The following is a 27,353-nucleotide window of genomic DNA, read 5'->3' as shown; positions in this document are numbered from 1 at the left end:
CACTAATAAACCATCCTTATTTACAAGAGTCCATCCAAATAGTTACTCAATCTCCAACACCACAAGTCTTTTGTGCACTGAGCTTTGTGAGACCATTACTGACTGGTTGTTTTTATGGCAACATGCAGTTAAGGATTCACATTTGCTGTTTTTATATTAAATTACACTTGACTTTGAATTATAATAACATTAAACTATGAATCAGAATATTTAAAACATTAAAATGTTTCAATCCGGGGGGCATTTGAACCAATTTAGGAAACACTGACTCATGAAATGCACACCAAAAATGTGTTTTTGGCTTGGCACCCTTGACATCTGCAGTTGAACACATTAATAAGAAATGCCTTCAACACCAGCTGATGTTAAACATAGACAGAGAGCAATTCTCATATACTCACATATATCACCGAAAGCTTCCCAATCTCTTGTGACCGATCACATCTGGACACACATCATAATGCTTAAATGAAACATTTTGGCCTGTTTAGCAAGTCTTGTAAGTTCTCCAGTTGTTTTGCTCTTGTTGTGAGCTGCTGTAACAGTCTGGTTTCGCCACTTTTCTTTTTGAGCTTTGTGTTTGTTTTACTCCTGGGGATATAGCTAAATGATTTCATGAAGCACATTTGTCAAGGGTCACCACAGGCCTAAATATCAAATTTGCACTTGACCAATGTTTTTCAGGCCCATACTAAATAAAAACGGAAAGTTCCCGACAGTGACTCATTTCAGCTCCAGCTATATAAAGAGTGTGATTGTTTGAAAGAGCCTTCTCTAACACACTAAAAACAATCCACATAACATCAGGAGCACTTTTCTGCTCAAGGTGGACGGATCTTCAGAGGAAGTAAACATCCCCACAGAAAATAATCAAGGCACCCAAAAAAAGAACATGCACAAACTACACACGCATTATACCTAGACATAAATTCATGAATCTGAAAATGTATTCACTTAAATATATAACACTGATGTTTGAATAGCAGTTTGGATGTCAAAAGACACTTGGTTGTGCATAGTAATTTTTCAAAAGCCATTTGTTTATTTATTTATTTAACAGGGACCATACACAACACAAATGTTGTGCCAGAGTTAGCTTTAAATAGCTCATTTGCATCTGCGGTTGTAATGACATGAGGGTGAGAAAAATAATTTTTCCTTTTTGGCTAGACTATCCCTTTAAATGATCTGCATAATGCACACAATAGAAGATCCCACAGCAATAGCTTTCTCTGTTACTTAAGCCACATAACCAAGTGTCCAGGTTATATAACATTTCACAAGCCTTCAAACTAGGTTGTATGCATTTTCTACCGTAGCATTACACTAACATGAACCCTGACCTCCCTGCCAAGGACAGAGACCATACAATGCATAATTTATTCCTAATTAACATGTCAGACTTAATTTCTTTGTGCTTAAAAAGTGTCAGCCAGGGCACAGCAAAAAAAAACAAAAAACATGTTAATTACGCTCAATTAGGTTTTGCTGGTTCAATTATCCTGAAACATAAACCCCAACACTCCACAACATGCACGACTATTAGCCTGTAACTATGTGCTAGCTCTAAGTTCAAAAGAATGATAAAATATTTGAGCGATCACTAGTTCACAACTAGTTTAATCTTAAAATAAGAACATATGACCAGATAATATAAAATGTTTGACAGCTTCTAATGGTGATCTAATATGAAAAATTATTTTAATCACAGAAAAAAAAAAATTATACCGCAGGTGCATACAATAAAGTACAAGAATGCTGAGATATTTTTTTTAAATCTGCTAAATTTGGTTATCTTACAGATATTTTAATGATTATTGAAAATTAAGGGTTTATCGCTGTAGGTTACAACCTAGAAATGATGCTTTTGGCTGCCTTTGGAAAAGAATGATGGGAACAAAATATCCTTGGGGCTGTTCTCAGATCAAGCAATCCAGGCACTCGCCCACAAACCCAGCGAAAGCACAGCTGGATCCCTCTTTTATCTCCCACCTCCCTTACGTTGTTCAACAAGACATTCAGTTATGAGAAATAACTATCAGCATATAGATCAGCAGTTTGCATTAGTGCTCTGTCTGCCTCAGATCACAATAAAAGTTACAGTGACACAAAACTATATTAATTCCTAATGACACCAAATCTACAGCATAATCATGCAAATTCATTTGCTTTTCAAACTAATTTACATTTATTAAAAATAATCCCACATTTGTAAATACATTTACATTAATCATTTGGCAGCTGCTTAAGTAACACTAGAAGTTTATGCATTTCCTGTGAAACCCCAAACCCATGACCATGGCACTGCACCAGTAAGTTTGCGCTGCAGGGATGTGAAATGTAGCTCTAATTGATGAAATTATTGAAATCAGTGATTTTTGTTATGGATGTTGCGAGTATTTTCTAAGATTAGAATGAATTGAGCAAAATAACACACACACACACACACACACAAAAAACCTAAAATAATTCAATATAATGATCAAAACAAGCATATAATTGCAAATGTGCTCAACCTATCTTCAGAACATAAGGAGGCCAATTAATTGGCAACAATCTAAAAAATGCTTGGTTAAAAACAACCTTAACAAGTTGGGTTGAAAATGGACTAACCCAGCAATTGGGTTGTTTTAACCCAACAGTTGAGGTTAAAACAATTGCTGGGTTAGTCCATTTTCAACCCAACTTGGGTTGTTTTTAGTCCAGCATTTTTTTAAGTGTACTTTTATACAACAGTTTAAATCTAATTAATTGAGTGTGTAAAACACTCCAATGTATGGGACACTGAATATAAAATACTGCATACAAACTGTAAACTGTACAACTACACAAATCTTTATTACCTAATTACAAAAACATTAACACATTGGTGTTTTACAGTGGATGAGGCTCAGGGGAGTTTCCCTTAGACACACACACAAGCAGTATAATGTGTTTATACAGTTCTGCAGATTGTTTTTGTCTGTTTCTGCTGAAGTGAATTTCCCAACAAACACACACCCACCACTCATAAATACACTCCCTAAAACACATACACACACGGTTCCAGTTGCAGACACACAAAGCTTTATTGTTCAAGTCTGAGTTAGTCAGAACCCACACAGTCCTGTTAAGGCTTGCATGCAGCTGAAAACACCATCATGAACATGAGTCGAGTGTTTGCGTGTGCTACTGGGCGACTGAACATAATGTTTTGAAAAATTGCAACATCTCATAAACAAATTAAAAGGTTACACATTGTTTTATAGTATGTGTACTTACAGTTCTAGTAATATAAGTTAACTACATGGGTTAAGGTTGGGTTCAGGGTTAGTACCTAGTTATTACCCAGTTATTGTAATTACTATAATAAGTATATGTACATGCTGAACACGACTGTAAAATAAAATGCTACCAATAAACAAAAGGCAGAAAGATTTGAAAGTGTGGACTTCATTGTTAATGCAAAAAATGCAAACGTTTTGCTGGGGTGTTAATAATCTTACAGTTATTCTGCCTTAGCATTTAATGAAAACTGCGAAGAACAACAACAGGTTTTCAAACCTTTTTTTTTTCAATTGTCAAACAAACAATGTTTTGAAAATGGCATGGGTTATTTGGTGTTATCAATTTATGATGAAATATTAGCAACGAGAGACATTAGTGTCTGGCACAAGGGTTTGGCGTTTTGTTTATACTTGTTAAAGTCTCGCTGGATGGTAATGTATGCGTTTGAGGACTAACACTGCATCTGATTTAGACATTCAGAAGGAGAATAACATATTCAGTTGTAAAAAGGGGTACACATAGTACACATACACATCTTTATAAATCTATAATTTATATTTAGGTTAACTCTGGCCATCGCTGTCATATCTTGGGTATTATCCTTGGTAAGAATTATTCCAGAATATGTTTCATCATTCAAGATCAGAGCTTTTAAAACTTTTCAACGCACCCCCAAATATGCTGAAAACAGATTTGCTTTATTTTTATAGAAACTTGGAAACTTTAAACCACCCCAGGATTCTTTGATGAATACAAAGTTCAAAAGAACATAATTTATTTGAAACAGAAATGTTTTGTAACCATGTAAAAGTATTTAATGTTCTTGATCAATTTAAGATTTGAGATTTACAAGATTTTTCTCTGAACTCTTCTGTTCCCTTGCACCCTCCCTAGATGACCCTGCATTTCGCTTTAGAAAACTTACAGAAAAAGCAGGATTCTCCAGTCAATGTAATTTTCTTTGTCAAAAAAACGAAAACAATTCAACAGAAATGAAGGGCAGATGTCCATAAGAAAACAGTCTTTTATTAGAACTGACATTAAAGGGGGGGTGAAATGCTGTTTCATGCATACTGAGCTTTTTACACTGTTAAAGACTTGGATTCCCATCCTAAACATAGACAAAGTTTCAAAAACTAATGTTGGACGTTTGATAGAGTATTTCTGTGTCAAAAATACTCCTTCCGGTTTCTCACAAGTTTCGGAGAGTTTTTTTCGAGTATGGGTCTACTTGACGTTAATAGATCGGAAGGTCCTTGTATGGGCCGTATGGGCTCTTCTCCCGGTAGGGTGCGCGCACGCGTCACTAGCGCGAGAGAGGAAATGCACGGCCGTAAACAGTAAACTGCTCTCAGCTGCAGATCCAGTCGTCCGTGAACACTAATGTCGGTTATAGTCCACGCCGTGCTCCACTTCATTCCTCCACTTTGACATTAAGCGACTTCAACGCTTCAGCACAGCATTCCGGGAAGGCAGCGCTGCATTTGAACCGATTTGAACGCAGAAATGCTTCAGTCGCATCGCAAAGTGGATCTCCACACTCCAAGAAGTGTGTTTTTGACGGAGCCGTCCCAGCGATAAAGGTTCGGTCCTGCTTTGGAAGCAGCCGGTGAGTAAAACTGCTTCAAATGTCTGTGCTGTGCTTATCGTCACGTATGTAAACATCAGTAAACGACACGATCGAGTGCTTCGTCATTCAAATGCACTAACGGACTTCATTGCTGTTCTATGTAACTTATAACGTTACACTACTCAACGTGCAAAACCATTTTGCTTGCTACTAAGGTTTGGTCGCATACAATAGTCCATAAACCGAATCATGTCATGTTGACAGGCCTCTAAATACAGTACATACCACAGAGACGGACGTCCTGCTGTTGCTGTTTCTATTTCAGCCTCCGAATTAGATTCTGGATCATATCTATTAGCTGAGATAGCCATGGGTTTCTCCACGCTTGAGGACGTCACCGGTTTGCGCATATGTCATTCTTTAGCTCCGCCCACACGATACGACTCCAGGCGCTCGGTTTTTTCCGGAAAGACTCGGTACAGCCCATATTTCTTTTACAAATATAATAAAACGAAAGACTTTTCGGAGATATGAAGGATGCAATACTAGGTACTCAAGATTGACATGAGATTGACTGAAACTGAGTGTTTCACCCCCCCCTTTAAATAAGACATTTAACGCTGGATGATGAATTTGAGCAGCAAAACTAGACATACAAGCAAAAACAACATCCTGCCAAAAGAAAACGGAATAGAGAAAGAAACAAGTAGTCCTCATGAGAAAACACATTTTGTTGGTTAATTGTCCTTTGCTGAACAACACTCAAGTGATTGTGTGCTTGCTTGAGTGAACTGAAACTTTCATTACCCTTGAGCCAACCTCTGCTAACCCCCCACAGTGACACTTACACACACACACACACACACACACACACAAACACACACACACGTTTACAACTTCTTGCTATTCCAATCTCTCTGCCTCATCACCCATTCCATCTCATTCACACTAGAGGCTCTGTTCTAAAGTCACTAGATGCTCTGCATTCACTACTTACATTTGGGTCAGTGCACATGAACAGGTGCAAGAAATCTTTTTAGATGTCCTAAAAGCAGATTATAGCAGCTAACCAACCTCTGTTTTGTTTTGTTTTTCAAGAAGGAAAAAAAGCATCTGGACTACACTTTTAACATGTAAATGCACGACTGAGTGTAATAGCACACATAATCTGCTATTAGCCAGCTATATTTGAGAAAAGTGCACTGAATAAGTTTGTGAAAGAATAACAAACACTTCAGAGCAGTGTAATTAACTTTTGTTGAAAGGTAATTAGCTGAGCTATAAAGAAAAGGACCTCATATGGAGTAGCATTATTGCAGCCCTGGAGAGAAAGACAGCGAATGGCAGAGAAAGATGGAAAGAGAAACCAGGGAGGAACTGAAAACAAAAGCACCGCTGGAGGCCTGAAAAGCATTGTGAACGTGAAACACACAAGACCCTTAGAGAACAATAGATAACTACTGGAAACCTCTGTGACTTTCACCAAGAAACTCTCCCTTTCTCTTTCACAGCTGTATTCAGTGAGGTCAAGCGGTGCACTTTTAAATAGGATTTAAAAGGGTTAAGGTTGAGGTGAACTTTTAACTACTGCTTCTGTTGTGGCAAATGTAACAGAACAACTTCATACCACTTTGAGCGAGATTGTTCATTCATAAAGTGTAATATTAGTTTTTGTTAATGTACGCATGGTGGTGCATCTGGGAACGGTCAGTCGCTGCAAGCATACCTACCCAGAAGGACCCCCTCTATCCTTTTCTTTATAGCTCTTTTCACCCTTTCTAAAGAACTCATTCAAGGATGGATAAAGCCTGACTCAAGCTATCCATTCACTTATCCGCCATGCTGAAAGAAGGGAAGGAAAATTGCAGAGCCTAGCATTCAAACCAACTCATTCATTCCAAATGACTGTCTTGCCTGACATGTATTCGTTTTCTGTTTTCTCTCACTAATTTCACATTCTCATATATTTTTTTTCACATTATCTGACTTCAGCTTTCAATCTTTTTGGATGCTCTTTATTTGCTCCAAGAATCTTCCTTCAAACAGCTAACTCCCCCTACAGCAGTCACTTCTGAGAGACATGAAGGTCAATGGAAGTTCCACTAGCTGCCTCTGCAGGGCTCATGTTTTTGTGTGTATGAGCTTGTGTGTGTGGGAGGCTGCTGCTTTTGGCATTATGATGGATGATGAACTTAGAACCAGGCTGTGTATTAGAAACAGGTTGTGCATTAGTGCTATGGTCAGTTAACTTGATGCCTACTTGCGTCCAGGAGGCTTAATTCTGTCTTGTGTGTGTGTGTGTGTGTGTGTGTGTGTGTGTGTGTGTGTGTGTGTGTGTGTGTGTGTGTGTGTGCGTGAGAGAGAGAGAGAGAGAGAGAGAGAGAGAGAGAGAGAGAGAGAGAGAGAGAGAGAGAGAGAGAGAGAGAGAGAGAGAGAGAGAGAGAGAGAGAGATTCATATCCAACTTAGCCAAGTTAAGGAAAATGAAAAATACCCCATGAGCTCACCCTGTCTTCCATCATCTCACTGTCTCATGGTCACACCCATGCTCCGTCCAAAAAGGCTCAGGTTTGTGAGAATTAAGCTACAGACAGTCTTGTTAGGCGAAAAATTTACAGAAATGGAGAGAGGGATGGAAAATATGCAGGAAGGATGTCCAGTTCTAATGACGTCCAGATGGAGCAACCACAACTATCTGTTACTAAAGCACAGCTCTAAAAGTAAACTAATTCTCAGTATATAAATTTTAAGTACAAATTCTTACTTTATTATTCAAGGGTTGCAGGAATAAAATAATAATAGGACCTTTCAAGGAAAACGCATTCATGTTCAGTTAAATTTACAAGTGAATAAAATCTACACTAAAACAAATTGACTTCTGGAAGTATTAGGTTAAATGACAAGAACTACTGGCAACACTTTTGCCTCTGAAGCGACACAATGGAATCACAGTGAGAGTCTGATACTAGCTGAACCTGGTATGTGCATAGTCCCTCTAAAACCTTTACAAAGATCTGCCATATTCTTTAAAGCTTGACTTGTGAGAAGCAGACATGGTAACATGTTAACTTTCTATTGAGAAGTGGGCAGAAAGAGAGATCAGAAACCTGCAACAATCATTTCTCATGCGGTTTGTGATCAGGTAATAAAACTCTTAAATCGCTAATTATACTATTCAAGTTTGTGTGAGAACATAAATATCATATGGTGCCTGTAATGTATCTGCACATTTCAGTGTGCACATATTCATTATAGTCTCAACGGAATATTTTCAATAGCTTTTACTGCAAGTATGCACTAGTTTACATACACGACTATTCGAGAATGCTCCTTGTGACCATTTACTTTGCTTAACCAAATTTAGCAACAAACTATTAATTTTGTTGCATTGGTAGTGAGAGAAGGACACCCAGCTCTTCACTCCTATTAATAAAGTCTTTTCTTACACAGCACTGCAGATGGCCAGCGCACTCTATAAATAATGCTATATCTGGGCCACGAGCTGAGAGACTCTATGTGTACAAGAGATGCACATGACTTAAACTCGACGACATAAAGAGATCAATCTACCTGCCTGAGAAGGTACAAATAAAAGAAAAAAACATCACTGGATAAAAGCAGATACAATATAGAGCTGATCAGTGTGATGGTTCTGAACTGCCAAGATGTAACTTTATATTGCTGCCAAGGTATAATGGATTGATAATCCAGGGCCAAAGGCATTGCCCAAGCTCTGGGGTGGTCTACAGCCCAGGGGCAGCTCTGGATTCAATGTTCTGATAAGATATCATAACTCTATATCACTCCCTGAGAGACTTCACAGTGATATATGCAGTGCTAGGGTTTGAAAACAAAGAGAATTTGACCTTTGCAACTGGTAAAAGAATCTCCAGTAATGCATTGTAATTCAAGAAGCTAACAGATTTCCTTCACGAAACAGACACTGAGACTTCAACTTTACAAATATTGCAAGGAGTCTTCCTAATACATTTAGTATGTTTCAAAATGATTTTTTTTGTCTAAATAAAAGCTTTTTCATGCACACTAACGAAGAGGGAAAAATGAATGGTAAAAAGTATAACCATTAAAAAGAAATTGAGGCCAAAGAGAGAAAAAGGACAGAAGCCAAAGGGAGGGGGTGACAAAAACAGACTGAATACAAACCTAAAGCCAACCCATTCCCTTTGGATGAACTACTTAAGACTTGTGGGGGCCCTGCATTCTCACCATGCTTCTCAGAGTCCCTGTGTGCAGTTTCAGAGCTGTTTCTCCTAAACCATCTAAAACAGATTGGCTACATACTTTGAATAAATATTAATAACTGTAATTCATAAACCATGCCTGTTAATTAAAGGATTTTCGTTACTTTTTGCCAAGAAAGCCAGCAAAACCCCCAAAAATCCCCATAAAACAACTATACAGCCCCTTTCACAAAGAGCGTTGATCCCAGAAGATAGCCATAGAATTGCTAGAGTGCCTTTCTATGTGAACGCAAACTCTTCCCAGGATCGATCACGGAATGGTGACCTAGTAATATTGCTGGGATCAGTCCCGGAATGACCCCTGTGTAAACAAAAGGCTGGATCAATGCCGTAAGGGGTGTATGATGATGCCAGCTTAATGGAACAGTACGCGATGCACCAGTTTATGATCTAATCAGAAAAACATACACAAGCGTGGTTTCTTGAGGGAGAAATTGCAGATCATCAGCAAACTTCCGCTGCAGAAACATTACATGTCACATCCTGATGTCATGTGTCTTTAATTACGGGATCTTTATAGGATGTGTGTAAATGCACAAACAGATTCCAGAAAAATCACTGGCAGTGTTAATCAACCAAAATCAATTATAGTATCCTGGGACACATTATCAGTGTATTTTCCATAATCTCTGTGTGAAAGGGGCTTATCTAACCCAAAGATATGTGGGTTCTGGTGAAAGGTATGGTGCTCAATTTATCTATAATAGCTATCAAGTATCAAGGGAAAAACTGAAAGTCATTGTGAGGGTTAACTCTGTTTTTATTAACCAACTTGAACTTGTCTGACTGCGTGTTTTGGCATTCAAAAGTGTCTGAACACGTTTACCATTCACTCAGCCTCAGGATCTGTATCGGTATGGAGCAGGAAAGTAATGGTTATCACAAGCTACACAAGGCTGATTCACATATAAGATTATGTAATGTTGTAGGCCTACTATACCCATGGCCTACTTAGTTTTTTCCCCTCTATCAATAGAAATTAAAGATCACTATTATACAAAACACACACACACACACACACACACACACACACACACACACAATAACACTCAAGGAACACATGTGAGAGGCATTAGGCTGAAATGTTCTTTTTTTTTTTTTTTGTCCAAAACTCACATGTATTTCCCATCCTGCCAATGCCTGTAAAGTAGGCTACAAACTAGGTCACAGAGTCCTGTTTCTGTTTCAGAATTCTGAACACTTTATCAAAATCAAGAACATGAAACCACTTCTCCATTGGTGTAACACCATTTATGCAGCAGTTAGTTCCAGTTTGATTGCCCGAGTGGTGTGAAGTGCTGATCAAGCTGCCAACTAGTGCACTTGGAAATCCCCTACTTCCAATTTGAGCACTGAGCAAGTGACCTTTATTTTTATATTCCATTTATCACTTATTTAAGTGTATAATGGTATTTGACAAAAAATAAATAAAAAATAAAATTGCATAAAGCAATCCATGCAAGGCGAGTGATTAAAGTCGGCATGAAATTGTGACCGTCTCTCAAACAAGGAAAAAAAAAGTAAAGTATAGTAGATTTTTGGAATTTTGTCAATTGCTAATCGCTGCGATCGTATGTGAATTAATATTTAGACTATATAACAGAATAAGACTTTTGTTGTCTAAAAGTTTGTACACAGCACCTTCATATTAGGCTACAGTAATGCAGCACTGAAAATTTTAAAATAAATTGCAAAATTCTTAATTAGCCTACTATACATAACAAACTGGGGGGGGGGGTGTCAACTCAAGATTCTGGCGTCTGCATTATTTCAACTTGGAGCAGGGTCTCTCTTAGCGGAAATGAAAAAAATCTGGAATGGAATGGGAGCGGAGTGATAATCCTTTGAAAGTGAAGAGGACTTTGCTGCAGCTCCACTATAATACTCGCTGACACACACGTATGTTTTGTCTGAAATTCGCAGAAAAACTATACGAACTCTAAAGTAAATTTGCCCGACATTACCTTTTTATTAACTGAACTGTTGTATAAAAGCGACATAACACCAGCTGATTTTGCTGTTGTTCTGAAAATCGTGCTGATATTCACAACAGCTGCTCTCTTGCCGTTTAATATTAGCTAGATCTAATCTCTGTACGAGAATGAGTCTCTCCGAGGCACATAGACAAAGGCAGGACACAATGGGCTCAAGTCGTATAGGTCGGAACATGGAAACACCTTGGAATTTATGACTTGAGGAAGAGAAATTACTGCAATCAACTCTTAAATGTGTACAAGAATAGCAGTTTCAGTAGTCTGTTGAATCCTCCTGTTTCATGTTAAATAACCTTGCGCAGTGAGTCACATTTGAAGGCGATTAGAAACCCTATAGCTGTTCTAGTGATGAACAGGTTACATGTCAACGAAAACAATCCTGCTTCACATAATAAAAACTGAAGGTACAATATTTTCCCACTCATTCTTTCTGCAGGAAGCGAATACATTCACATAGCCTATACCGCTTGAGAAAAGCTGCCGATAAACATCACCTCTGCTGGCATACAAACAGCACAGCAAAAGCACATGCTCAACCCGCACATTATTAGCTTATTCATTGTTATGCATCGCTATTATTATAGACAACATTAAAATATATAGGCCTATATATATATATATATATATATATATATATATATATATATATATATATATATATATATATATATATATATATATAAAATCAATATAGCACGCGCCTAATGTTAAGAAAAACTCACAAAAGAAAATAATATATACAGCTTATTATACGCCTTAAGATGCTCAAGTAACATCAACTTTTAATGAACATTCATTGTTTTCTCCAGCCATTGTTTAAAAGTCCTCTAAAACAAAGATATAGCATGCATAAGAAATACACATAGACATAAGCAACAGCTTTCGGTCACGGCGTGAATACCTGATTCCACATCTCTATAGGCAAAACAAACTCCTGTCATCAATATAGACTATAGCCTACTCGAGTCCACGAGCAGCACTCACCTTCCGGCGTTAATTCTCCTCGGGTTATCTGGAAAACACTTCCCAAAGTGTGTAAAACTAGAACAATTCCCACAAACACATCGAGCGTGCTTGAACCAGCCATATCAGATATCCACTGAGGCTGATGTCCTCGGTTTCTTTTGCAATCTGCCGTCGCCAAAAGAAAATGTAAAATAAAGACAAACAGCGTCTGGTCAGCCGCCGAGCATTCCGCGCTCCTGCGCTCTGTGTGTCGCGCGCGCTGCTGAAGCGACTGCCTCACCGCTCCTGTGATGCGAGGGCTCGCGCTCCCGATAACGCGCTTCCTTGAGACTCCAGACCCAAACAAATCCTAGCAGAGTTCAAGTCTAGAAAAAAAGACAGGTCTACCTCGCCTCTTATCGTTGCGTGATTCTCCACGAAACCAGGAGGTGTAGATGGCGTCACAAGTGTAGTGTCCTGACTCTGACTTGCATGGGGGCTTCACAGATTTAGAATTAGATGGTTCACTGACTCTTAAGTCATAAAACATGCCACACAGATTGATCTGCCATTAGGGTTTGTTTGTTTATTATACTATATTGTTAATTGATTTATTTTTTATAAATATAGCAACAGTTCCATTTTGAAAATTAGAAATGTTATTTTTTTTTAAATAAAAAATAATATATATACACACACACATATATACACATATACACACACACACACACACACACACACACACACACACACACACACACACACACACACACACACACACACACACACACACACATATACACATTATATTAAGTGACCCTGGACCACAAAACCAGAAAAAAGGGACCTTTTTTTTTTTTTTTTACTGAGATTTACATCACCTGAAAGCTTTCCATTGATGTATGGTTTGTTAGGATAGGACAGTATTTGGAGATGCAACTAAAAAAAACAATCTAAATATTGAGAAAAATAAAGCAACACATATTACTACTAATAATTCTTTTTATATTTATTTATGGTAATATCTTTAATTAATATCCTAATGATTTTGGGCATAAAATGATCATCTTGACCTGGCTATTGCCACAAATATACCCGTACAATTTATGCCTGGTTATGTGGTCCAGGTTGCTGACACAACTTGTTTTTTCTAGAAATAATTGAGATGTGATGAGGTTGAAGAGAGAAGATATAAAAATAATACACTGTATATATATAAAAAAATAAAATAAAATAAAAAATGTTCGTTTTTGTTGGTTTAACTTAAAAAAGTAAGTAACCTGGTTGCCTTAAAAACACACACAATTACCCAATATGCTTACAAAATCTTTTAATAAAGGTTGTCAAATCTCAAAAAATGTTCATTGTATTAACTCAAAATTTTAAGGCAACCAGGTAACTTTTTCTAAATACACTCTAAAAAATGCTGGGTTAAAAACAACCCAAGTTGGGTTGAAAATGCACCAACCCAACAATTGGGTTGTTTTTACCCAATGGTTGAGTTGTTCTTACCCAGCAATTGGGTTGTCTTAAGCAACATTTAACCCAACCACTGGGTTAAAACAACTCAACCACTGGGTTAAAACAACTCAACCATTGGGTTAAAACAACTCAATTGTTGGGTTGGTGCATTTTCAACCCAACTTGGGTTTTTTTTAACCCAGCATTTTTTAGAGTGTAGTTTTTTACAGTGTATAATATATAAATTAATACATATTAACATACAAAAAAGATTATATATAGCTATATTTAAAAAAAATAATACTTAGGAAAAAGTATAAAAATATCAGTTCAACTTCTGTAGTTTCTTTGACCCATGTGTCCAGAACTATTTACATCATTTAGCGTAATATATTACCAAATTACATCCTATGCAGGAGAATTATGGACAGAGCTGGCCGTGTTTGATCGCACTACTGATTTTCCCTGATGTTAGTACAGTAAATTTTGTAAAGATTGCCTGCGTTGTCGCCTCCTGAGAGCCCAGAGGCAAGGCAGGCAATGGAGGGGGTGAACAGGGGGGATCATTAATGTTTGGGAATGGCACTGGCAGGCTTTTCCACACCGTCTGCCAAGCAGAGTCCCTCTAGAGGACTGAGAGGCAGTGAGCTGTGGTTGAGAGCTAACAACCTCCCTCTGCTCCTTCAGATCAGGACAAGCAGCCTAGCAAAAACATTTAAGGATGAAGCATGCTAAAGCTGCCACATTAGCATTCCAATTTATACACTCTTACAGTGTCGCATCAAGAGCCAAAACACGTAGAAACGCTGACTGAAGGCCTTGGTCTCGGATTTATTGTGTTCATGTTTATGACAGTATTTCTTTTGGTAGGGGTTTGCAAGGTAATGTATTCTACTCAAGTTCCCAATATGTTACCTATAATCCTCTTTGAAGTCCACAAATAACTGTAAACTAAGTATGTGCAAGTGTAAAATTGTTAGTGTTCATACATGATGTATTGATAAGAACAATTTAAGCCACTGTATAATTGAGATATCAAACGAAAAGTGAGAGAGAAACAACAGATTGGGAACAGTGTGTAAATTATGTGCTACTGTAGATTCAATAAAAAAATAAGAATGTAACAATATATATTGTCAGAATATATTGCTATACAAAAATGCAACAATATATGCATTGTGGATAGTGACAGTATTGTGTATAGTTCACCCAAAATTTAAATTACTGTGAGAAAATCCAAGAAATACAAGTTACAGAGTTTTAGAGTTAGTACTACATTAAACTAATATGTTAAATATAATGCATGACAATGCGATGGGGGAATATTTTGATCACATGAGAATGCACATCAAATGTTATGGAATGCTTATGGCAATGGTACACACTTTATGGTGTGTATATGACATGCTTTTGGGTAGAACGGGGATGGGGGTGAGGGGTTCATCCCCAATTTTTAAATCAACAGTACATTTTTTGTTAACCTGTTTTTACCATATTGTGAGTATTATAATAATCATGTTAAAAATGTAACAAATATTTTCTTTCTTTGAGGCGTTTGAAAAATTTGTGTCAAGGATATTTTTTGGAATATTATATTTTGAATACTACATGTCAAGATTATTTAGTCAGTCTAACATTAAGCAGTTTTTAATTTAACAGGTATTCCCTGCCTAAATGCTTCCTAATTGCAATCTTCCCAGCATGAATGAATCAGTAGTATAGTAGCATTTTTTGACCATTTTCCGATACATTTCTGACAGAAACAGATACCCTAATAACTACTAGTAATTACTCTTATAAAAAGTAATTTCCAATTTTAATGTACTAGATAACCCAGACTGACTGAATTATTATTAAGTAGCCAGCACTAGTCAATAAGGATGATAATGTACTATGCAGAAGACACTTAATATTTAATGATCTTCAAGAAAGAAACATTATTATTTTAAAACAAAACTTTATATACACAGCTACTAATGATAATTACGAATAATAATTAAAGTGTGCAAACAAGTGAGAATAAAATATATTATACAGTTGTACTCAAAAGTTTTTAAATACATTTTTATTTATTTAGTACTGTCCTGAATACGATCTCAGCCCAATCTTATTCATCCTCTACATGCTTCCCCTCGGTCCTGTCATCAGCAGACATTAACTATCTTATTATTGTTATGCTGGTGACACGCAACTTTATATCAAAACTGCCCCGAGCCCCTCCACAGCTCCGTCACGACTCACCACATGTCTTGAGGAGATTAAGGCATGGATGGGAACTAACTTCCTCCAACTGAACTCCAGTAAACCTGAGGCACTGCTGGTTGGCACCCCTCATCAGATCCACTCCTCTCCCTTATCCCAGCTCATCTTTGACGGCCAGGTCATCACTTTCTCCTCCTCAGTTATAAACCTAGGGGTTCGGTTTGACCCACAGCTGACCTTCAATGACCACATTAAACACATTTGTAAAACTTCCTTCCACTACTTTTGAAACATCTCCAAACTCCGTCCCCTTTTAACCTTTCCAGATGCAGAGAAACTTGTCCATGCCTTTGTCTCCACCAGGCTGGACTACTGGGACTTTTGAACAAGTCCTAGTAGTCCACAAGTTACATCCAGAACAGCGCTGCCAGTCTTTATGAGAGTCCGTAAATATGATCATATAACTCCCATCCTACACTCATTGCTACTCATTCATCCCGGATCGACTACAAAATCCTCTTGCTCACACACAAATGCAACACCAGACATGCATCACCATATCTACAGGAACTCATCACTCTGAAATCTTCCACCTGCACCCTCAGATCATCAGGCCACCTGCTTCTTCAAGTTCCCACCACCGCATTTCGTACCATGGGAGATCGAGCTTTCTGCTTTCTGGAACCACCTTCCCAGTGAGCTGAGAGCAGTACAGAGCCTGGACCAGTTTAAAGCTGAACTGAAGACTTTTCTGTCCAAAAAGGCTTTTATGTGTTGATTGTTTGTATTATTCTATATTTTTACTTTTTTTCTTTTTTATCTTTTTTTTTCTTTCATTGTTGCACTTGGAAATTCTTGGGAATGAAAAGTGCTTTATAAATAAAATCTATTATTATTATTATTATTATTATTATTATTATTATTAATTGTGTCAGAAAGAAACGAAGATTTCTTCATTAACCATATTTAACATTATGCAATTAACAATCATGCATTCAGTTTAGTTAAAGGGCATAATATAATAAGAATACTACAATCTTTTTTCTGGTGCATTTCTGAGTAGGAAAAAAGCAATGACTAAGAAACACTAAAAGAGCTGGAGAGATAAAGAAAGACATTCAAATGAAAGTGTGGAATTGATGAATGGAATAGAATACGCTGGCTGCATATTTTTATTCCCCTGAGATTCAGATGAACTGACTGCGCATTTAAGCACAATAATGAAACACCTCTGTGCAATGTGAGCGTGTGGGTCTATGCTTGATGAATATTATACTGTCTCTTTCTATTAGTTTTTACACCTCAGCAATACTGGCAAAACGTTTTCACTGTCTTCAACTAAAGTTAATTAACTTCCTGCCTCACACACTGTTTAAAGAAAAACCATAGCTGTTTAAAAACAAAAACATTTCCAAAGCCAAAGTCTATGACATTTCCAGTTTGGAAATATCAATATCAAAACTAAAAAACCTATAAGATAAATGCAAATAAAAAAGAAAAAACTGCCGTAGTTTTAGAGAATAGAAGTTGTTTTATTTGCAGTAACCAAATTGGTGGTAGAAAGCACCAATTGGTGGTAGAAAGCACAAAAAGGTGTAAGACTAAAACAAGGTCTCTAGTTATTCTATATTGACTGTAGTTTCTGACGTCAACATTGTCCTACATGTTGAATAAGTCCAATGGCATATATTTTCAGTATCACAAATTGGTCTTTTTCTAAAGTGTAAGCTTCAATCATATTATAAAAAGTACAAAGTTTTGTAGATTGCAAAGAATGATCAGATGTGCCTATATTAGCTGACACAATTTTTTTTTTAAATAGTTTGTAAAATCTTGAATTCAGATAATTGTGTATTTCTACATACTGCTGCATGCTCATGTAATGTGCGGCGCATTTCAAAAATCCCCATTGTATGTTTTTAATGGATTCATAATTCAAAAAAAAAAAAAAAATCTTTGACCGATTTCCTCATTTCCTAAATAATTAATCTATATGTGTACACTCCTTTTTATAAATCATCATGTTTCATTTCATCCTTCGTACTTGCTATGATAAATCTAAGCACTTGTTTTGACCTCTGGTAAAAGAGAACCAGAAATAAAACAACAAAAATTGCAGGATTAAAAATACCAGTTCATCATAGTACATTTACAGCTTTTGTTACAGTGTTCTGGTACACAGAGTATTTTCCTTTTCACTTTAATGCTGCAAAAGCTCAGTTAACCATTTCACTTTGTTCATGTTTTGGTATCATTATGGTTTTCAATTTTATTATCTGTCAAAATGCGGTCTGCCTGTATCCAAAAAGGAGATCAAGTGGTGATTGAACGCACATTTGAAGTAATGAAAATACAATGTTCTCAAACCCACAGAGATCTGGAAGGAGAGCAGGCTATGAAAGCAAAACAATCTCTGAAATGGCACCCTGAGCCCATATTAGATTTGATAAACCTTCCTGGATTAATGTTATATTGTGGTCATCTAAAATATTTTATTTTAGTAGCTGAAGCTATGATTTTCTTAACGTTTTCTTTATTTTCTGAAATACATTGTTTGGCATTTTCAATGAAAACAACAACAACAAAAAAACAAAAAAAAACAAATTGCCTTCCAAATCACAGAAACTGTGATTTTGTTAAATGTTAAAGCAGGCATTGGCTCTTCTAAAACAAAATGAACATTTAATTCTGCTTAATTGGAACTTGGTTTTTGTTTGCACTTTTTCCTCCATGAGTTTGTGTGAAAAAAACAACCTCTAAAACCTAAGCCATGCTGCCGGGAAGGCTCAAATAAAGTGGAAAGCACGTTAAATCTATAGGGACCTGACGGCCAGTGTTTGTGTGTCTGTGTTTTCTTCAAGCTTCAGAACTGTTTGGGCACTTGTAGAGTGGGTTGGAGAAAGAGAGCTTGCTTCCCTTTGAGCTGGAGACCTGAATAGCACACACAAGCAAAGACAGGCCCAGATGTACAAATGAAAAGCACTGATTATACTTATACTCCATTTACACAGAGCAATTCTGGAATATTTGAGTAGCCATGCAGCGATTATATCCCATCATTATGATGAGACATCATGATTTGCATTTTCCCCTCATGATTTGTCAGCTGCCTTCTCTTCTCCAGTTCCTTATTTTTATTTATTACTCATGTAGAAGATGTATTACTTAGGTCCTCCGATCCCAAGCCTTGGTCATATCATGGCATATCAAAACTATAACTGCAGCCAGTAAAACTGAGTGCAGAGCCATAAAATAGCGCACAGATTGCACTGTACATCATCGGTATGTCTTTTAAAAGTTAAAGTGTTTTGGGGGTGAAATTAAATGATCATTCACTGTGTTAATTATGTCAACCAGATTTTCATACCTTTGGATATTCTTTCCATGGGTAAACGCTGATGTTTAGTTGAGGATATACAGGCCACCTCGGTCTAACATCAACGGAGGGTAGCTGAAACAAGAATTACCACGTAAATTGCCTTTAACGTTTACTTAATAAAATGTCAGCTATAGGAAAAACAATAATTCATAGTTTAATTAGTATATAGTGTCTTTTTCTAAAGTTCATAGTAAAACTACAAGCAAAGTAAATTACATTAGAGTAATAAGCGACCAGAATGACATACAATCAATTATGAAAATCAGTAATTGTTTTCGAAACACTAGGGCTCCCATTAAATTACATTTCTGAAGCAGCTCATTGACATTAATGCCTAACTGAGCAAAATGTGGAGAAATCTCAGTTAGCCATTAAAATATGCCAGGCTTCACTGAAAACTACCCCTAGCTGCACAGGAGAGTGAAAATGACTGCATGCCGCATGCCGAATACAGCAAGTTTAGCACTGAGTGTTAAATGCACACATGCTCACACCAACACAAACACACAAACTTAGGTTTGCGGGTCAATATTTCCTATTAGCTGTGTGACAGATCTCTCTCTCTCACACCTGCAGAGTGGTTCAAATTACTGAATAACACTGTTTGCTCCAAAGTGGAAAACAGGCAGTAAGTGGAAAAAAAGAAAATGGAGTGGGAGGAAAAAAGAGTGTCTAGTGATAAAGTGCAAGTTATAAGTGTAAAGAGATAACACATAAAACATGGCAAAGAAAATGAAGATCTCTATTAAAAAACAAACACACACTGAAGGTGCCCTAGAATGAGTTGAAACAATATTTTAAATTGTTCTCTGATATCTACAAACAGGGTATGTGACTTATTTAAGAGTTAAAATGGTCCAGATATGGTTTTACAGGTCCATTTACAACCCCAGCAACTGTCCCTAGGATGTAATGGTCTGTTTTTGCCTTATTTGGAAGAGTCATGAATATTAATGCAGAGTTCGGCTCTGATTGGCTGTTTCACTGCGGCTCATTTCAGTGACAGAAACACATCTACTGTATACTGTCAATCATAGAGAGATTATGCATCCAACCTTATGTTTGATCCTGTAAAACATAACGTCAGAACTATAACTTCAGCCTAAATGCGAACTAGTATATAAGATTAACTTTACACATTAACTCATATCTTCAGTAGTCACAACTTTGTTTTTAGCATTTAAAAACATTTTAATCACTGTAATGTGTCACCGTTTGATTTTACGATGATAGCTTCTTCACTTTGAATCACAAACTCTAAACACCGAACTCGGTAACGTTAGCGCACAAATATGCTGTTTTTTACAGTACAGTAGCCTACAGGTTTTTTTTTAAACAAATTGACGATGCTATGTCAAATTACTACAGTTTCAACTTAAGTGGTGGAGATGACGTTAGCTAGGATCAAATGAGCGATCTGTAAGTAATTCAAATAAATTTAGCTCCTGAGTTGTGTGTTGTTGATGAAAATAGCCTATAGGCCAAGGGTCGCCAAGTATATTTGGCCACGGGCCAAAAAAAATGTGCCACTAGATGGCGGGCCAGAATATAGTCAAGGGATAATTTAATAAATAAATAAATAAACACATAAAAATAACTCATTAATAATAGCCCATTATTGGCATGTTTGATTGCTCTTAACAAACTATGTTTTATTATTTCCACTTTCCATATTGTGAATTATAAATCTATTTTAATTTGCTTGTTACACATGGAACCTATTGTAATACTTATTTAACGTCGTAACATACTTTTACGCTCAGAATTATTCCTTCGCATCCTCATGTAGTAAACTGCATTTTTTTGCAATCGTTTGCATTTTGGAGGTAGGCTAAACGATAATATTGGATGCAGAGTGATGTTAACATGTAATATAGCACTATTAAAGAGTCTAAAGAGGAAAGTTAACAGCGAAAACAGGGTATACAAAGAAGAATGGTAAGACTGTGCATGCAGCCTACCTGGTTTTGTGAATGCAAAGCTGGTGTGTCTAATCTGCAACGAAGTTGTCACGAATCAGACGGCACCACGAGACGAAGCATGGCACCTTTTTTGCTGGTTTTTATCAATATTTTTTTTATAAAAAGGAAGCTGAATTGAATTTGAGTTGTTATTGTTCACGTGTTGGTGCTGACGCCCCGCGATGTAATCAAACGTTTCAATATTTCACTGTTCGTTTTGTCATCATACCAGACATTTTATGACGGCTCTTTTAGAGGCGTGTCTAGCGTTCTATTCCACAGACTCTTGAATGTCTTTCAGAACTTTTCAAATTGAAAGCTCTGAATTTTTTTTGAAGGCAAAATCACTAACGACAAAATTGATTGAATGTTAATATAAATTCGCACTATCTGCTCTGAGTGGGGCTCGAACTCGGGTCTTTGCTGCATGAGACTCTGACGCTCTAACGATAAGGCTAAATGCTGCGTAATTTTCCACTGGCCACTAGACCAAGTGAGCGTCTCTTGAAATAAGGGGAGTTTACCTGCACAGTTCTCATTGGCTTGCCGCCGTTACACTGACAGATATATTTCAGAACCAGCCGCTATCAAAACAATCTGCCAGATTCGGCAGATGCAGGCATGCCACGGGCCAGATATTATCGCTGGAGGGCCACTTTTGGCCAGTTGCCGACCACTGCTATAGGCTATATTATAATTTTATCCGACAAAAGGGATTGCCATATGTATCTATGGTTGTATTTTGTATATTTGTATGACAACACTGGCAGGAAATAATATTAACTTTGACATTTGTTATACTATAGTATACTACTTGGAGTTTACTATTGTTAATGTAATAGCATCTTGCATTGGATCTAGACAACACCGGTGATATTATCATTAATGTTGTCTCAATAAGAAAATTCCAGTTTAATCAGAAATTGTTTAGACAGTCAATAAGTGGATAAAATCACTACTTACTGCTTGGGAGGATATAGTTTGAATTGCCGCTTCTCCAGTATCAGACGCTGAGAGAAAGCCTGCTATTGTTCCGGTTAGAAAAACAGTCCGTGGTGAAATGGGCCGAGCAAACAAACAGCTTTTAATTAAATTGTTGCGGTACCCAGTTATAGATAAACATGCCTGGTGACAGTTTTGTTCAGTGGGAAGGGTATGAAAAGTCCCCACATCCCCTGCACAGCCTGGATCATAACATCTATTTCCATGATCTGGCATTTTCGCTATACTCGCATGACGCATGCGCTGCCGTATACAAATGTTGGGGGCGTACATATTAATGATCCCCAGCAATTGCGTCACAGATGCCGTTATGTTGAGAATCGCCTGTTTTTCCGTGATGTTTTTCACAAACATGATTTACATATATGAAGGAGGAAATAATGGTCTTTGAGACTCATTGTATGTGATGTCCATGTATTGAACTCTTGTTATTCAACTGTGCCATGGTTAATTAAATTTTTCTTTCTAGGGCACCTTTAATATTATTGCATAATATAAGCATGTCAGAGAAATCAACTCATTTGATCATGGCATTTATATATTGAGGTATATGACAGACCTTTTTCGGCACGTCAAAGGTTGAGCTTTCCAACTCTTCATTAGTAATAAGACCGGAGTCTCTGTTCAGCCAAGAAAAAAGCAATCAATACCAACACTTGTGTACAGACACTTTCTGATTATGTAGAATTCATCTGAATGTGAATTGACTTACTTTTGTGAAAGTCTCTTTTGAAAGAGCTGGAACAAAATGACTCCAGTTGCAATGACTACCAGAATCATAGCTACACCTAATCCCACACTGACAGCTGCAGAGTTCAAAATGACATATATTTTATATATATATATAACATTGTTGCTTATCTGCATGAAAAAACAGCATATGCATACTCACCCATCCAATTACCTAGTTTACTTTCCTGTATCACAGGTGTTGTAGAAGTTAATGATTTTTCCTGGCAACGATTCCCAATCCACTGTGATGGACAGCTAGAGAAAGACAGAAAAACATCATTATTGCACAAATACACACACACACACACACACACACATTCACACACACACACAGACTTTGAATGGCAGAGATAATACAAAAGGGAATGCTGGCTCTTCAACTTTCCAAAAGAGAAATAAATAAATGACTGCATGAAAATTTGCTTGGAGACATCCACATGAGCTTAATATCAGCAACAGCCTTCCCTTGGCTCCTGTAATGAGAAAGACACACATTCTCTCTTTGTCCCTTGCTTTCTTTTACTTTCTCCCTGAGTTTTATTTTCCTTTTCTTGCCTGCGGGGAACATCTTTTCACATAAAGAATGTCCTTAAGCTTATCTGAAATCAACCTCATGCACACAGGTACACTAGTGTCTGCGAACAAGTGACTTAAGTAATTCTCATAATTCATTAGCGATGACATACACCATTTCAAAGAGAAAGACAAGGAGAGAGAAAACATTTGAGGCTTAGGGGGGTTTATTCAAACGGAGAAAGATTGTGTTTCTTGGCACAAGGAGAACAGTAATTACAGAAAGCATGCTTTGGCAGTCCGCTGAAAAGTACATGTTTAAACTGAGGGCCAGGGTGCTGATACTCTTCGTATAACTCGCTCACATTTCAATGTGATATTCGGCTGGCACTGTAGAACAACATGAATAATTCAATGAAAGATCTTCAACAGGGTCTTGTCATCTACCTGACCATGACCGACAGGTGAAGGTGGGGATTTTTCTCCCCAGATCAAATTCAAAGGAGATTTTAGGTCTTTTTAAACCATTATCGCAAATACTTTCTGTAACCTAACAAAAAACATAATGTATTGGCCTCCATAACAAACCTATATGTTTCATGAACTCATATTACCAGCTATAGTACATGTTAATATAAATGTTAATGTATAATAAAACAGACATGAGTACAAGAGGAGTGATTACCAAGATAAAACGATGTACAATTTACTTATTGTGTTGTATTGCAAAACATATTAGCTGCTATTGAGGTGGGATGTAAGGTTAGGAGCAGGTTTGGTAGCATGGTTGTGTTTAAGGGCTTATGGGTAAATAATAAAGCCATTTACAGATGTAATTACATGCAGGTATTTTTTTAAATAGAAGAACAATGTATAAACATACACTATAAGTGAATTGTATCAAATGAATAATTGCAGAATAATAATTAATATCAGTACAGTAGTTAAAGAGACTTAATATAAAGTAGGACTGAATAGTCAAATCCTTGTGAAAATTCAGAATTTGATTATTAATCTTCTGGAATCCACATCTGTTGCATACATTTATTTATTTCCATGTGTATTGTGTTTAGGGAACTCACATGCACACTGGTCCATTCTCCTTTACTGCACATCTCCCTCCATTGAGACAGTACCCAAAGGGACACTCTGAAAAATAAAACACATCCACATATAATGATGGCGCATGATAAAACGGTAATCATCATACTGAACTATCAAACCCAATAAGGACCTCATTTCACACCATTAATTAATGCAGATATGGGATGAGTGCATTGTGGTTTAAGTTATGGGCTGGCAGCTTAAGGGTGCAGGTTTCATTCCAACACAGCTGGGGGCAACCATTAACAAGAGATTTACAGAGAGTCTCCATTAATGATGTGTCCTTGACCGAGGCACTTCACCCCCACGGTGCTCCTGGGCCACGGCTCCTTTAATCAGATCATTGCAGGGATAGTCCCCTGAAGAAAGTGCCCACTTAATGAGAAGTAATATATTATGCAACTCCTAAAAAGTCACTTTAATTTGACCGGCTTCATGTTTCATACATTTTTAAACTATAATTTTTACCTTTGATTTAAGGAATTAAGTTAGAGAAGCAAATACTAATAATTTTCTTTACATTTTCTGATGAACAATGATTTGTAACTCCATACCACAATATTTTTTTCCCACCGAGATGAGTATAAAAAACAATATTATAATGAAATCTCAGAAAAAAACGAAATCAATACCGTTCAAAAAGTCTTGGGTCAGTAAGGCTTTTGACTTGAAATAAAAGGACAGTAAAGACATTTATAATGAGCATGAGAATTCCATTTCAAATAAATGCTGTTCTTTTCTTTGATGAACTTTCTATTCATCAAAGATTCCTGAAAAATATATGTAGGCTATCAGAACAATATCACATGAGCAGCAGTGTATGTATATCTCTCGGCTGGAAAAGGCTCTCAGCCAATCAGAATCAAGAACGAGAAAGTTATGTATAAATAAATAAAAATTAAGCAGCACAACTGGGATAATAGTAAGAAATGTTTCTTGAGCAGCAAATTAGCATAATTAGAATGATTATGTGACACGAGTGAGTAATGAGTAATGATGCTAAAAAAAAATCAGTTTTACCATCACAGGAATAAATTACATTATATATAGCTGACCCCAAGCTATAGAAAGGTAGTGTATACTTAGTTGTTTGTTGCCAAGCATTACATTGATATTAACAATTTCAAAAGTCAGGCCCAAGCAGGGAAGGGGAGGGGGGACATATCACGCTCGGGCACGGTACAAGGCAACCGTGCCTAGTGTGAGTACACACTAAGAAAGCAATTTACTTTAAGAAAATAAGATACAAGCTTAAAAGCATCATTTCATGAGATTTTAAACTTGTCATTGTTCATCTGAGATACAAATTCCACAACTTGACAAATGTATATTTCCAGCAGATCACTAGAAAAACTATTGATGAATTGAAATACCTTAACATATAGCAGTACAATGGTTTTTGAGTGCAAAAAATGAATTATTACATTTTAAAGAAAAAAGAAGCAAATACATGATTGATATGACCCCTTTGAATAAAAAAAGTGAGATGAATGTGTGTGTTACCATAGCAGCTGGACTCATCAGAGTTAAAAGGATGGCAGTCAACAACATTGTCGCATCGACTCTGATACGCTACACACTCTGTAGTCGCCTCACACACTAGTTCTCCTTCTTCACATATCTTAACAGCTATAAAAACAGACAGACAGAAAATTTCATCTGTATGTATGTATGTTCATCTGTCAACTGTATTGTACTAAATTGAATGTTAAACAGATTTGTGCTTGGGTCTTACGGCATCCATATTCATCTTCTCCATTTGGGCAATCTAAAACAGTATCGCAGCGCAGCAGTGCTGGAATACAGCTGTTTGTGCAGCGGTATTCTCCTGTCTCACACCCTGTTTGAGGAGGCGTAGTGCCAGGGACCACACTCGCACACATCTCCTCATCCGAGTGGTCAAGACAGTCTACCTCACCATCACAGCGCCAACTCAGTGGTATACACTCGAACAGATACCAACACTGGAAGTGCTCCGTGTGGCATGTTTGTGGGATAGGGGTCACTGGACCTGAACATACACAGAAACAAAATGGTAAACGCAGTTTTCAATTTGGGAAGAGCTGAGAGCTGAATATCAAAACCAATCAGCAGTTATATACCTCCAACAAGACATTGCCTAGTGAAAGAGAAGTCATCCACAGCAATGTCCGTCCACTGGTCAGCTCCGACTTCTGCCTGAATACTCACTCTGAAGGGGGATGCATTTGATAAGATCACATTAGCATACTGCCAGCTGTCTCCATGGTTTCCACAGGTTGCCCACATTAGCAAGGGTGTTCCACTGTGGCCCACTGTATACACCTGCAATATAGTACCCAGAATTCATAACAGCCTTCAAAGCTCAGTGTTTTTCTACAAAACTGAGTGTTTTCAATATAAATAAAAGCAGTGGAAGGAAATTTATTGAACTGCAAGTGAAGTACTGCCCTATATTTGCAAAACGAAGAGGTGAATGTACACTACCAATGCAAGTATGGTGTCAGTAAGATTTTATTAATAGCATATACTTATTCAGCAAGAACACGTTTAATTATTTATTTCGAACTGTTCTGTTAAAAGACCACCCCCATTTATTATAATTTGTTTAAATAAATAATTTTGATAGGAATAAGAAATGTCTCTTTAGCAGGAAATCAGCATGTCCAAGTGATTTCTAAAGGATCAAGGATTTCTAAAGGATTTCTAAAGGATTTCTAAAGGATTTCTGAACATATTTTATTTTAAAGCCCATTATTCTCTCACCTTCAGCGTACCCATGTGATGTGAGCCGTACATATGGAACCAAAAGCGCAGATGACATATACCGACACTGGCAGGAAACTCTACCCGGGTTATTAAGCTGGCAATGTCTCCTTCTGTCTGGGCACTGGAGTTCACAAACAGGTACCCCCCTCCTCCATCTGAAAGAGTAAACCAATGTCACCTAAACAGCATTTAATATCTACTTCATTAAGGATGC

At 37.1% G+C, this 27,353-nt stretch overlaps 2 protein-coding genes across 5 annotated transcripts in view; both read right to left on the bottom strand.

Moving 5' to 3' along the window:
* plxdc2b (plexin domain containing 2b) overlaps window positions 1–12,461 on the bottom strand; it is a 55,095-nt gene extending 42,634 nt beyond the window's left edge. The window contains exon 1 of the mRNA XM_067438152.1: window positions 12,077–12,461. Coding sequence (XP_067294253.1) covers window positions 12,077–12,179 — 103 coding nt within the window. The 5' untranslated portion in view covers window positions 12,180–12,461. The remainder of the gene's footprint in view (window positions 1–12,076) is intronic.
* Window positions 12,462–17,222: 4,761 nt separating this feature from the next.
* The window catches only part of malrd1 (MAM and LDL receptor class A domain containing 1), an 88,390-nt gene continuing 78,259 nt past the window's right edge, over window positions 17,223–27,353 (bottom strand). For all 4 annotated transcript variants that reach the window (XM_067450156.1, XM_067450163.1, XM_067450147.1 and 1 more), the window contains 10 exons: window positions 27,137–27,294; window positions 26,494–26,695; window positions 26,127–26,402; window positions 25,895–26,020; window positions 24,370–24,436; window positions 22,935–23,029; window positions 22,755–22,848; window positions 22,602–22,662; window positions 19,068–19,151; window positions 17,223–18,631 (listed from right to left, as the gene is read on the bottom strand). In XM_067450156.1, coding sequence (XP_067306257.1) covers window positions 18,557–18,631; window positions 19,068–19,151; window positions 22,602–22,662; window positions 22,755–22,848; window positions 22,935–23,029; window positions 24,370–24,436; window positions 25,895–26,020; window positions 26,127–26,402; window positions 26,494–26,695; window positions 27,137–27,294 — 1,238 coding nt within the window. In that variant the 3' untranslated portion in view covers window positions 17,223–18,556. The remainder of the gene's footprint in view (window positions 18,632–19,067; window positions 19,152–22,601; window positions 22,663–22,754; window positions 22,849–22,934; window positions 23,030–24,369; window positions 24,437–25,894; window positions 26,021–26,126; window positions 26,403–26,493; window positions 26,696–27,136; window positions 27,295–27,353) is intronic.

Source organism: Pseudorasbora parva, chromosome 1 (assembly GCF_024679245.1).
Source record: "Pseudorasbora parva isolate DD20220531a chromosome 1, ASM2467924v1, whole genome shotgun sequence".
NCBI lineage: Eukaryota > Metazoa > Chordata > Actinopteri > Cypriniformes > Gobionidae > Pseudorasbora > Pseudorasbora parva.
This window is presented reverse-complemented; position numbering and strand designations above follow the sequence as displayed.